The sequence below is a fragment of the Spermophilus citellus genome, assembly GCF_964194105.1.
Source record: "Spermophilus citellus genome assembly, chromosome: 8".
In the NCBI taxonomy this organism is placed as follows: domain Eukaryota; kingdom Metazoa; phylum Chordata; class Mammalia; order Rodentia; family Sciuridae; genus Spermophilus; species Spermophilus citellus.
The window spans coordinates 112,403,355-112,417,826 of NC_138189.1; the positions used below are offsets into that span (position 1 = coordinate 112,403,355).

General features: G+C 33.8%; 1 protein-coding gene across 3 annotated transcripts in view; it reads right to left on the minus strand.

Moving 5' to 3' along the window:
• GRID2 (glutamate ionotropic receptor delta type subunit 2) overlaps positions 1–14,472 on the minus strand; it is a gene marked incomplete at both ends in the record, with an annotated part of 1,503,481 nt that overhangs the window by 428,677 nt on the left and 1,060,332 nt on the right. For all 3 annotated transcript variants that reach the window (XM_081304511.1, XM_081304512.1, XM_081304510.1), the window contains one exon: positions 9,988–10,089. In XM_081304511.1, coding sequence (XP_081160637.1) covers positions 9,988–10,089 — 102 coding nt within the window. The remainder of the gene's footprint in view (positions 1–9,987; positions 10,090–14,472) is intronic.

The following is a 14,472-nucleotide window of genomic DNA, read 5'->3' on the forward strand; positions in this document are numbered from 1 at the left end:
AGCTCTAAGTGATCACTAATTTCCTTCCTTATAAATTGATCTAGTCTGCATATTTTATATAAACAAAATCATATACTATGTAGTTCACTGTGACTAAACACATTTAAAGGTTTATCCATGTTGTCCCACATTACCAGTGTGTAATTTCAATTTTTTTTGCCAAATTAAATTCCATTTTAGGGTAGACCACATTTTATTTATGTTTATCAGTTGATTGACATTTGGGATACTTCCACTTTGAGCTTATCAATAATGCTGCTATGAAAAACACAATGATATCAAAGAGAAAAGTTTTAAAAGTGAAGAAAGTCCTTGATAAATCTGCATTAAAACAAAATGCTCTAGTGACTGTTTATTTAAATTTATTAAGAGGTAATCAATGAAACCTAATCAAATATTAATATAAAATATACACAGTAATAATAAATCAAGAGTAAATAAAAATAAACAATGCAAGAAAAGATAAAAAGATAATGCTGCTACGAACATTTGTGATAGTTTTTGTATGGAAATGTTTTCATTTTCTTAAGACTCCATTTAGAGTGGAGTTGATAGATCATATGGTGACACTATGTTTAACCATTAAGGAACTGCCAGACTATGTTCTGGAGCAACTACACCATTTATACATTTCCACTTTCAGAGTACGAAGACTTCCAAGTTCTCTATATCCTTGTCAACACTTTTTATAGCTCCTTTGGGTAACAAGCATCCTAATAAGTTTAAAGTGGTAATTCATCATGATTTTGGTTTGTATTTCCATAATGTCAAATGGTGTTTCACATCTTTTCACATGCTTATTATTTATCTTCTTTAGAAATCTGTCCCCCTCTTTGCCCATTTTTATTTATTTTATTTTTCAGTACTGGGGATTGAATCCAGGGACCCTCTAGCATTGAAATACATATCCAGCCCTTTATTTTGAGGCAGGGTCTCATTAAGTTGTCCTACTGTCTTCAAACTTGGAATCTCCCTACTTCAGCTTCATGTGTTCCTGAGATTACAGATGTGTGCCACCATGCCCAGCTCAGATCCTTTACTCATTTTTAACTGGTATCTTTCTTTCTTTCTTTCTTTCTTTTTTTTTTTTTTTTTGCATTGAATTGTGTTTTAGTCAGCTTCTTTGATGCTGTGACTGCTTTTCTGCTGTAACTAGAACAACTGTAGAGGGAAAAAGGTCATTTGAGAGTTCATGGTTTCAGAGGGCCTGCTGTATTCCTGGGGACTCGAAGGTGAGCACAACATCATGGCAGAAAAGTGTGGGAGAGGGAAGCAACTCACATGATGATTAGGAAGCAGAGAAAAAGATTCCATTTGCCAGATACAAAATATACACCCCAAAGCCATGCCCCCGATGCCTACCTCCTCCAGTAACACTCTACCCATCTTCAATTACCACTTAGTTAATCCCTACCAGGGGATTGATGCACTGATTGGGTTAAGACTCTCACAACCCAATCATTTCACCTCTAAGCTTTCTTGCATTGTCTTACACATGAGCTTTTGGAGGATACCTCACATCTAAACCATAAGAAATTATAATGGTTCTTTACATATACTAACTACAAATCCCTCATCAGATACATCATTTGCAAATATTTTCAGAGACTTTAAATTTTGCTATTGTTTATTTGTTTAGTTTGGGCAGCTTTGTTCATTTTGCTGGGGAGTATTTTCTGGAACTCCCCACACTTTCATCCTAGAAGTAGAACAGTTCCAGGAGCTGTGTTCTTCACCACATGGCTACACTGTCGACTCACATTGCAGTATTATTACAGAGCATTTATCATATTTCATTGTGAGTTTCAACTTATTTTCTATATCATCTTCTAGAAATTCCACACCCAGGGTTGTTATTCTTGCTTGGAGCTCTGCATCAAATTTTATGATTAACTCTTCCAAAGCCCTCTTCAGATGTTACTGTGGGTGCTACAAAAGCTTGCCATCAACTTCTTTCCCATCTCCTTGCTATGAGAATTTTCCCAGTAGAACCACTAGTCAAACTGACTCTCCCAATCACTGATGTTGCCTCTGAGGAGGCTGAGAGGGTAGCAAATATCCACACCTATCTCTCTCACTTCTATGAGTGGAGGGAGATAATTCTGGGAGAAGAGGTAAATGTCTTAGAAAACTACAGACCCTGGAGGAGGTTAAGATTTTTCATTCATTTGGTCTTTGAGCGTGGAGTCATGGACCTACTTTAGGTGTTTCTGGAAGCTTGGGGAGTCTGATAAACCAGGATGTTCTCCAAAGGGAAACAGTAAGAAGCATGTGGCTAAGAACTTGCTTAAACTATAAATAAAATAGGCAAAAAGAGCCCGAAGTATTTCATCTAGATTGTTTAGTTCAGTTCACCAAGAGAATTGATTCAGGGACACAGAGTACCTATCCATCTAGAATATCTTTTGCTATCCCTTAGGAAATTTGGACTTGGTAAATGGAAATTAAAGAATTAGGAATCTTAGCATTATATTCTTCAGCTCCATCCATTTACCTGCAAATACCATGATTTTATTCTCTTTTAATGCTGAATAATATTCCATTGTGTATATATACCACATTTTCTTTATCCATTGATCTACTGAATGGCATCTAGGTTGGTTAAACAGTTTAGCTATTGTGAATTGTGCTGCTATAAACATTGATGTGGTTGTGTCCCTATAGTATGCTGTTTTTTAAGTCTTTGGGTATAGACCAAGGAGTGGGATAGCTGTCAAATGGTGTTTCCATGCCCAGTTTTCCAAGGATTCTACATACTGCTTTCCTTATTGGCTGCACCAATTTGCAGTCCCACCAGTAATGTATGAATGTGCCTTTTTCCCACATCCTCTCCAATACTCATTGTTTTTTGTATTCTTAATAGCTGCCATTCTGACTGAAGTGAGATGAAATCTTGGAGTAGTTTTGATTTGCATTTCTCTAATTGCTAGAGATGTTGAACATTTTTTTTTCATATACTTGTTGATTGATTGTATATCTTCTTCTGAGAAGTGTCTGTTCAGTTCCTTGGCCCATTTATTGTTTGTGGGTTTTTTTTTTTGTGTGTGTGTGTGTGTGTGTGAGTTAAGATTTTTGAGTTCTTTATATATCCTAGAGATTAGTGCTCTGTCTGATATGCGTGTGGTAAAAATTTATTCCCAAATTGTAGGCTCTCTATTCACTTCACTGGAAAATATAATGCTAAATGAAGTTAGCCAATCCCCCCAAAACAAACTCTGAATGTTTTGTCTGATTTAAGAATGCTGATTCATAATGTGGTTGTGGAGGGGGAGCATGGGAGGATTAGATGAACTCTATATAGAACAAAGGGGAGGAAGGGGAAGGCAGGGGGCATAGGAGTAGAAAAGATGGCAGAACAAGATGGATATCATTATCAGTATATGTATGAAGACATGAATGGTATGACTCTACTTTGTGTACAACCACAGATATGAAAATTTGTCCTCTATATATGTAATATGAATTATAATGCATTCTGCTGTCATATATAACAAATTAAAAAAGAACTAAGAATCTTAATACTGTCAGTCTGTGTTCAGCTATTTTTAATTTTCATAATTACTAGTAGAGTTTTATTTTTCCCCCTCCCTTTCCTTTCCTTTCTCTCCCCCACCCCAACACAAATACACACACAGACACCTCTCCTTCTTCAGATTATCAGAATATTCTAATTTGTTCATTCAATAAAATATTTAAAAAGCTGCTTTTATGTGCCAGCCATTACAAATGAAAACCAAGTTTGTGTTTTATTGGTACTTAGAGTTTAATGGGGGAGTCCAAAATTGTTAAAATTATTAAATATAAGTATAGTAAGAGAGACTTACAAAGAAGTTTGAATAAAAGAACACAGTGAAACGGGAATAAAACTTCCCCCTAGATTCACAAAGCCCATGAATGTCACTTCTGAAATTGGATAATAAAAACTGTGACTTCTGTCTTCTACTTGCTGGAATTCTCTCTCATTTATTTATATATTTTGTCTCTGGACTTTAGCACAATGCTTAGGTTACAATATGTACTTAATAAGTAGTTTTTAAGTCAATGCTAATAATTATAGAATGTACTATATGATAATATTTTACCTCTTTCAGACCATATGTGAAATTTCATAGGGAAATAAGGCCTGTTGGAAATAATTTCAAGAAGAAACTTATAATGGAGAATTTTAGGAAAAAGACATTACTATAAAATGCTAATTCAGTACGCAGCTATCTGCTACAGACAAGCAAATAATTCTTCTTATAGCAGTTTGTTTAGAGAGACCAGACATTACTCCCAGCACATAGTTTGGATCTTATTTGGTGTGATATTAAGTCAAGATATGCTATTTTTGTGTATTTCCTACTTTTCCTACCTTTTTTGTGTGCTTCTTATTTTTATGCTTCTATGACTACAACAACAGTTTTAGCTTGAATGGTATTTTTGTTGTTGTTGTTGTAAGTACTGTCCCAGTTTTTTCAAATGGTTTCATTTCCTATTATTTCTTTGCTTTTGAAGGTATTTAAAAAATTTTTTTGGCTTTATTATGGCTTCTTGTCCAGTATTTTAAAAATATTTTTTATTGATTTTATTTTTTAAATACATGGCAGAGGAATGCATCATAATTCTTATTACAATATAGAACATTTTCATACCTCTGTTTGTATATAAAGCATGTTCACATCAATTCATGTCTTCGTACATGTACTTTGGATAATGATGTCTATCACATTCCACCATCCTTGCTAATCCCCTGCCTCCTCCCTTTCCCTCCCATCCCTCTTCTCTATCTAGAATTCATCTATTCCTCCCATGCTCTGCCTCCCTACCCCACTATGAGTCAGCCTCCTTATATCCAAGAAAACATTCGGCATTTGTTTTTTTGGGATTGGCTAACTTCACTTAGCATTATCTTTTCCAATGCCATCCATTTACCTGCAAATGCCATGATTTTATTCTCTTTTATTGCTGAGTAAAATTCCATTGCGTATATATGCCACATTTTTTTTTATCCATTCATCCACTGAAGGGCATCTAGGTTGACTCCATAGAAGAGGATATTCAATCAATCAACAAATATATGCTCATCATCTCTAGCAATTAGAGAAATGCAAATCAAAACTACTCTAAGATATCATCTCACTCTAGTCAGAATGGCAGCTATTATGAAGACAAACAACAATAAGTGTTGACGAGAATGTGGGGGGAAAGGCACACTCATACATTGCTGGGGGCACTGCAAATTGGTGCAGTATGGAGATTCCTGGGAAATCTGGAAATGAAACCACCATTTGACTCAGCTATCCCTCTCCTCGAACTATACCCAAAGGACTTAAAAACAGCATACTACAGGGACACAGCCACATCAATGTTTATAGCAGCACAATTCACAATAGCTAAACTGTGGAGCCAACCTAGATGCCCTTCTTTTCCAGTATTTTTTATTTAACTTTCTGGATATATCTGTTAAGTTAATGTTCTAAACATACCATGGATTATTTAATCTACATTGTTTTCTATCATATGATTCAGAATTATTTTTACACATCACTAATAAAGACAAAAATGCTGACAACTATACTTGCAATTAGCAATTGAAAAATGCATCCTAATTTCAGAGATATTAAAATAGGAAAATTTATTTTTTAACTTATGAAATACAGAAAAATCACTACTACAGCTGTATCATGAACTTCTAATCATTTATTTATACAAAGCTACTGAAACATTTTCATGATAATTTAGGGAAAGAAACATTATATTGTATATTTAATTTAGGAAAATGGTACTCCCATTTTTCAAAAACATTTTGAGAGCTTCATAAGATGTCCTGCTATGTGAAATTCCCTAAAGTAAGGATCATTGTATCCCATGTACCCGAAGCAACTAGAAGGTTCTCAATTAATACTTCTCAAATGAATTTATGAGTTAAATATATGTATCATTAGAGATAACATGTGTCTGCTTCAAGTCCAACAGGTAAAAGAACTCCTTCCAAATTTAAGTTTATGTTTATCAAGTATTATCCTTCTACATAGCTTCTCATGACTTTCTTTTCACTTGTTACCAATGTCTTTTCATTTTATTTTCATAGATGTTATTATATTTATATCATGATGATGTTTCTAGTAGTTTTGGGGGAGTTACCATGAAAAAAATTGAATGACATGATTGGTAATTTGTAGCTATTTTTACTTTTACCACTCAGGAAACTTAAAGGGAAAAAAATCTTCATTTGCTTTGTAACAAAGCATTTAGACCCCTGGATAAGAAGTAGAAATCAATTGGCAACATGTGGAAATAAAAGGGTTAGAAAAGTTGCCAAAGTCTTGGGTCTTACTTTATACTCATTCTTTTTCCTTCAATAATTTTTTCTTCATTTCTAATAAAAACTTTTGTCACTTTGGTGATGATTAAAAAAATAAAGTTATGTACATGAGATGCCATTCAGAAATATGCTCCTAAGGGACCAATTCAATAGCATGAAATCCTCAGATCTCAATAGTTACACCCTATTTAATTTAAATGTAACATGAGTTCTCTCTGATGCAGAAGGCAGAGTAGTTAAGAACATGGCTTCTGAAACTGGGGTCTCTGAGCTTGAACCTTATCTCTAGCTCTTGTTAGCTATGTGGGCATGGAAACTTAGTTAACTTTTCAGTGCTGATTTTGATTGTTCTAATGTCCTTATATTGTTTTATAAAGATTAAGTAAATTGACCCATAAAACATTCTTATAATAGATCCTAGGAAATGGAAGTGCTGGTGCTGGTGCTTACCGGTTTCCCCTCCAGATAGACTGTGGCCTTCACCACCCTGCTCTGTGTTCTGGAAGCCTAACATTCATGGTCTTCATTACTTAGGTTCCTTTGCTTTCTGACATATGCTTGGATTTGCAATTGGAAAGAGATGGAAAGATTGTAGGAATGAGTCTGCAGTATCCTCTCTTCCTACATTTTCACTGCCTAGTTGTGATTTTGGCAGTGATGCTCCTCCTCCATTCTCTTCCTGCACCAAAGTTCACAGCTACCTTGAGTGGACTCCCTTTCCCAACCCCAATTTAGCTAATGCAAGTCTCTGGTGCTTCACTATACCTCTTGTTAATTCCTTTAACTATGTTTACTTTTTTTTTCCTCAAAATTCTTTCACTTAATTCTCTTCAGTGAAATATTTGAATATATCAGTTATTTATTGCTAAAGTCACAAACTATAATATAGTATTGAATTATTTGGTTTAAGATATAAATTTGATTGTTTTTCCTCTAATCAATATCATTAACAATGATAAAGGTAGAGATTTAAAGAAAAATCAATTTGCTAACTTATGCGTAATTGATAAAATCATTTTCCTAAAAAATAAAAGGGAGTGGGTAGAGCTGAGATAAGATTTCAGTTATAATATCTAAAAACTAAACAAAAACTAAAAGACCTTTCCTTAGAGGATTTACACCTGGGCCCTTCTCTTTCTCTCTTTGGAAAGTATTGGTAAAATGTCTATGGAATATAAGAGGGTGGTGTTTACCTGGTCAGATCAAATCCAATATAGAACAAGTCCTAGTTCCAGGGTAGTGTAATTAAGCAATGAAATTTTATTTTACAGTTGCTTAGTGGGTTGAGGGGAGTGTGATTCTGTTTTGGGTGGAGGAAACGTGCAAAGCCATGTAAGTGAGAGCTGAACCTGGAAAGGTGCTTGTAGGAACTAAGAAGGTCAGTACTGGTTTTTATTACCCTGCAAGAATCAGGAGGCATGCAAGATTATTAAGTATAATGGCTGTATATTGTGGGAATGTAATAAATGTAAACACCTTTCACTAAGCTGGGCACCCAACTGATTAAGTTCATGACAGAAGCCTTGGGGAAAGCAGAATGTTTCCATAACTCCACTCACTAGCCACATTCAGGATCTGAGAAGGGCTGAGCTTGTAGGAAACAGAGACCATTTCAAGTCCTGAAGGTGAACCTGGGGTACCGCAAGTATTAACACCGTGTGAAGCACAACCATTTCATGAAGAAAATAGCAATCGTTCTATTCAGTCTGGAAATGAATTGAAAATAATTGGCCCTTTGAAGTTTTCTCAATAAACCTCACTTTCACCTCATTCAGAGTTAAACATTTCCAATTCTCAAGGCACATAAAATTCTATAGATACTTCAATTCTCACACTTATCAGAGTAAGAGTGGAGAGAGTATAATGTGTCATTAAGAGAGGGAGTTAAGAAGTCCAGGTGAAGGCCTTCAGGATTTGAATTAAAACTCTTTCTTCCTATCTATATAACCTCTCACATTTTTCTTCACATCCATCTCTGAATGTCTTGTTTTCCTCTTTCATATTCTTGGAATCAGAACAGTCCTGATTTCCAGGGAATACTATGAGAACTGAACAAGGTAATGTACACCAAGGACTTAGTATTGTAGCTAGCACAAAGTAAGCACTTAACAAATCTTATCTACTTCATTGTATATGGATCTTCCTAACAAGATCAGATGCACATCTTAAGGATATTATATATTTTATATCCATTATGTATTATTTATTTTATATCCATTACCAAGTTTATTATATAGTAAGCACTAAATATTTGCTTAACAGTTGAGTAAGGTTAATTGACTTAGAAATTTAAAAATTTGTTTTCTTATTGAAAAACAAAGCATATATATTGCCTTTTATTGCAGTTGTTACGGGAGTTTACATGAAAATCACTGGGAGACCATAATAGTGCTGCATTTTACATGCCTGTCTTTTTAAAATATTAGCAAATAAGTGCAAATGCATATCTACACCCTTAGGTACCTAGAGAAGCACATTCACACTTAAGTTGTATGGTATTCATAAAATAATTAGTTACCAATTAATAAAACCTGTATTAAAACAATAACTGAAAATAAATCATAGGTCCCCCAAAAGGGAGACTGGATTACTCATCTGAATTTCCTTTTATAGAGATTATTCACAGATACATTTTTTAAACACTGAAATTAAGTTAGGTCTATTTAATTTGTAAAAAAGGTTAGTATTGTAAACTTTGATAAAAACACAATTATTATCAACATATCAAAAGACTGCCTCTCCCATTTATTAATTCTATAATTAATTTAGCTTACAGGAGATCCTTTTCAAATTTAAAAATTTATTAGATTTTCTAAACAAAAAAAGTGCATATGGGCTATTAGGTTTTGAAAGATACTCTATTAGCAAAAAAATTAAACATTTTAGAACAGCACGAAGAGTGCATGTCATCATGTTCTGTGGCTGTTTAGGCAATAGCCACTTGAGTATTTTATACCTTAAGAACATTTATATTAAAATAATATTTCTATTACTTCATTTTACATCCTTACTAAAAGGATGTAATAATGTATAGAACAATGATAGTAGCTACCATTTACTGATTTTTTAACAACTAAATGGAATTGAACCTGATGTTTCATGTGAATAATCCCATTCATAGAATCAATACATAAGACTCATAAAGACAGAATCATATTTGCTTATTTTATTTGTCCCCAGTAGTCAGCACTGAGCTGATAATACAGCAGATACTCAATAAATGCTTATTAAATAATTAAATGATCTTGTTTTTGAAGTAATTCTTTATTAGAAAAGGATTTTTTTAGTTTATTAATGTTTCACCATTACTGAATGTACTACATTTTATCCACATCTACCTTTGTTCATCATGGTCATCTTCCCTTATGCATACTACAGCTTCAGTAAGAGAATGCCTCAGGGAAACCTCCACTTTGTGAGTAGAAAATTCTAGAAGGATAAAATTGAGCCTAAAATGTCTAAGAATGTTCCTGAAAAAGCATCATAATTAAAGAAAAGCCTGCAAAAAACCTGATCCTGATCTGCATAATTGAAAGTTAGAAAATATAACCATTAAAATATATTAAACAGGTAATCAAGATTTATTAAAAACTCTTAAGACTGTGGAACCAACTAACAAAACATAAATGGAAGGTAAAGGAGCCTCTAGAAGCCAAAATCAAGGCTTAGATAAGACTTACCAGAACAGTTACCACACGTAGAACCACTCCACGCATGTTATTCTCCAGTTTCTTGTCAGTCAGTGATCCATTTAGACCTGTGACAGGATTCCAGCACCCAAGCTGAAAAATAAAGTAGCTTCGGTCACTTTTCTGCCTGAAGAATAGTCCAGTTGCCACTGGAGAAACCTTATAGAGAACCCTGTGAGAGCTCTTGGAACAATTAGCATAGAAAAGGTCCTGCTTGGGTTTTCTTTTTTTAGCAACAAATAAAACAATCAGAAATGCTATTTCTTGCTTTGAAATATCATCTTCTGGTATATGACAGTGCCCAGCATGTTTTTGGAGGCTCATGGAGGACATCTGACTTAATGAGGAGTTATATATACACCAATAACTCAGTCACAGTAATGCACTAATTGAAAAAATAATACCGCATATAATTCCAGAATAATATCTACTCTAATATATCAATTACTGCACCAGTTTAATTTTCTCACAGCATTAATACTTTAATTTGATCTGACACTGTTTTTACTTGGAAAAATAACTATTAAAATATTTTAAATGATTTTTATATTTTTTAAGAGTACAAATGCTTTTGAGGAATAATATCATGTATATTTTGTTTTTGAAGTATTCACAGTGTATAAAGCAACATAATTTGTCTTTTTGTCAATGCTACCAATTTGTCTGAATATTTTGGTAACAGCTTTTTTTTTTTTTTTAAGTTGTACAATGGTTCACCGCTCTTTATTCTCCAAATGTTGGCTTAATTTTATATCTTCATGTAGTTATTAACTCTTATAATATGCAAATCTGAGGGCTACTAGTTTAAAATTGACTAACTATATAAATCTCAACAGGATTAAAAATTGACAAGTCTCAATCAGAAATACAGAGAAAAGAAAGAGATGCACACCTTGGGAAGAAATGTCATGATATTAACTCTGATTTCAGCTCCATGAGCCCTCACTTTTGGGAATCTATTCTGTATTTGCATGTTTTTACAATGTAACAGAGCTCTAGTCATATTTGGAGACTGTTTTTGATTAACTGCATGATTATCAGGACACCTGGTTATTTGTGCTATTTCCTCCTGATGGCTATGATTTATTTTCTTATACTGCATTTTGTTTGTGGTTTCCAAAGTCATCAACATATTGGCAAGTTTCCCCTCACAAATAAACCATTTAGGTGCTTCCTGTAAAAACTCAAGTTTCTCTTTGAGTTCCTAAAAGGGATTTAATTAAGAAAACTCAAACATATGCAATATATTGTAAAAGAAGATGACACAATAAAAATAACGCAGCCAGCTTTTTCCATATTAAATAATTTAGAAGAGGCTGCTAATTGTTCGTTTCAACTGTAAAAGCACATTAAATTCATACAATGATACGTCATTCTTAGTTATATAAAAAAAGTCTAATTAGAACTGAGATCCAATTAGCAAATCCAAATGTGTTGAAAGTCTAATTATCAGAGATACTGTAGTCCTTTTGCCAAGTTTTGAACATTATGAAATGTCTTTTGAGCTTCTGTTCTCTTCTGGGGTCGACCAAAGTCTATCATCAATCACATTTCTTATATCCACTTTTTCTACTCACTTCAAGAGGATTAGACCAAATAATATTGGTGGAAAATGTGACACTGGTCACATTAACTGAAGAGATGAATTTTCAATGTGCTATCTCCATATTTTATAATTACATTACACAACTTTAGGGTTAACAAATAGCCTTTAGATTAGAATATTATTCATGATAAGTATGTCTAAGCTGCCAAAGCAAAAATAGGGGTTTCTTTTCTGTAAGCCCTAGAGTTGTTTTCTAAGTTTGGTGAACCTATTGTCAGTTTACCTAAATAAATGATATCCATCAGCACCAATGTGACCACAGGATTTTGGTGCTCTGGTCAAATATTTACTATTGGATTAGCAACAAAAGTTGGGAGCAATTTGTTTCAACAATCCTCTGGACAAACACTTAACACTTTCCAGCTTTTTCTTAATTATACCCTTGTTTAAATATAATTAAATATGATCAATGTTTTTAAAATTCTAAAGCACTTTTCTTGTTGAAATAACACTAAAAACCAATCTGGAGTAGGTAGAATAGGTAAATATATGTCATCTTCAGACACAGGCAATGACTTGGACATTATTCACACAATATATGAGGCTTCTGCTCACTTTGTTTTTAAATTTTAATATTTGGTTGGACTGTCTTTCTCATACTCTGGTGAGACAGCATTTCTCTCCTGTATAATGAAGATTTTTCACTTTTCTGTAGTCTTCTTTTTGTGTTGTTGCTATCTGACTCTCATATCAATTGTGGCCATCAAGAACTGAGATGTTCAAGGACCAGGATTTAGGGTACAGAATGTTTAGGTTACAGATTCTTGGGAATACTAGATATAAAATATACCTGTTCATCACATCAAAAATGAGGCATAAGCTATCAATAAGAAACTAAGACGACACTTATTTCCTATATCGAGTACTTCTTATAATGCTTACTGAGTCCTTTATACAGGATCTAATTTGGGCCTCTCAATAGCTAATTGAGAAGGTGCTAACAGCATCATTATTTCACAAAGAAACTAAGGTCTCAATTAAGTTCACATAGCTACTAAGAGATGAAGCTAGGATTTAAACTAGCTCTGTTCAGTGTTTTTTATTGCAGTTTTGCTTTATACAGTGTACAGAGTGTGGCAGTTATTTAATATCTGTACTTGTATTAACTTGAAAAACTCTTTGAGGAAGGTAGCAATCTTATCCCATTTTCCAGAGAGGGAGACACAGGTGTTGATCTTTCCATTGTTATCTTTTATCTACTTAGGCAATTAACTAGGCATTGTGTAAAGGAAAGTTGTAGAAAAATGAAGTGGACAAAAGTTGCTCAAAAATATTTCTGGAATTCTATTTTGTGGAATCAACTTACTAAAAAATAAATGTGGATCATGTTTCATTTGTCCTGAGGCTTGGTGATACCTCTCAAAATGCAGACAAAGATGAAAAAGAAAATAAATAACAGCAACACATAGAGGAAAGGTTTGATTGTCTACATCTTTTTGAAGAATTTCTCAAGTTTAAGATTCCTTTCATTTCTGTTCAAACCCTTCATCTCCCTGAGGTTCACTTCAAGATATTCTGATTATAATAACTCCTTCCAATAATAAGCAATAAAAATGAGTTAGGTTCACATAGATTCAAATTGAATTAGCATCTCCAACAGGTAATATTCCTTGTAGCATAGCAAGACTGATAGGCATAGTGCTGAGAAAACCTGGAAGAATTTCACTTAGGTTCAAGTGTGAGGCTTATCTAACAACTTCTTTGGTTTCAGTGTTTGAAATCTCATTAACTTGACTTCTCTGGTTGTGTCAAGGTTGTTTTCTCCTGGTTGTGTTTTTTTTTTTTTTTTTGTTTGTTTGTTTCTATTTACTTTTTTTTAAACAATGAAGCCATAGACTAATAAAGATAATGTATACACAATCTCATACTATCTATTCAGCAGAGTGCTTTCTAAATAAAAAATAATAAAAGTCACCCTGGCCATGCATGAGATTTACAGAATGTCACACTGCTGATGGCAAAACAAGATCCACTATCTTCTATGGTCTGGCAGTCCAGAGAAAATTTAGGAGAGATAAAAAGTAAGAACCAATTCCATATCCTTCCAATCACAGCATATAGAATTCCTATAGTATTTCTGGTTATTGCCTGAAGTCATTTTGAAAGCTTTAAAATGCTTAGTCCTCTAATTATTTCCTTCATTGGAGCTTTGGCAATAATAATCGTGTAGCATTCTGTTAAAATCAATGTAATATCTTGTGTTCAACAAACTGGTTGATGTATTTGCATGAGCCCAGAAGCATGCGCCAAACTGATGATAAAGTTTTATATAGTTACTCTTTTCTCCTCAGTGTTTTTGCTTTTCATTTGCCCATGGTCTGTAAGGGATGACTTTTGACTCTGGAGTTTTACATCACTATTTTTCAGGCTGTGTTAGATGTCAAAAACAGCTGAACTGCTCAACTTTAATTTTACGCTCAATAGTTTGTAGACTTTAATAACAGGAGTCGAGAGAGCTCTTAATTGCATACTGAATGGAATGCCCTGCATTTATTAGCTTGTACTCATATGGAAGAAACGAACCCTAGCTATTAAAGCTCCAGTGGTGGGACTTGAAATGTTTACTACCATAGGGCTACGTGCTGCCAGGTGCTGGGTTGCATTTATTTGCTTTCTCAGCCTTTGAACCCAAAGAGGAAATAACAAAATGGTGGGCAAATAGGCTTGAACACCAGCCATTTAGAAATGTGCAAAATTTCTTTGCTAAATACTACTTCTGTAGTGGAAAAGAAAGTGTGTATATATATGTGGCTGGTTGACTCAGATACATGTTTTGTAGAGCTAAATTGGAATGTTTTCCACTTTGACATGTGTAGGAATGCAATGTGCCAGTAATCCTTCCAATATGGTATTTTCTACCTGTAAAATAG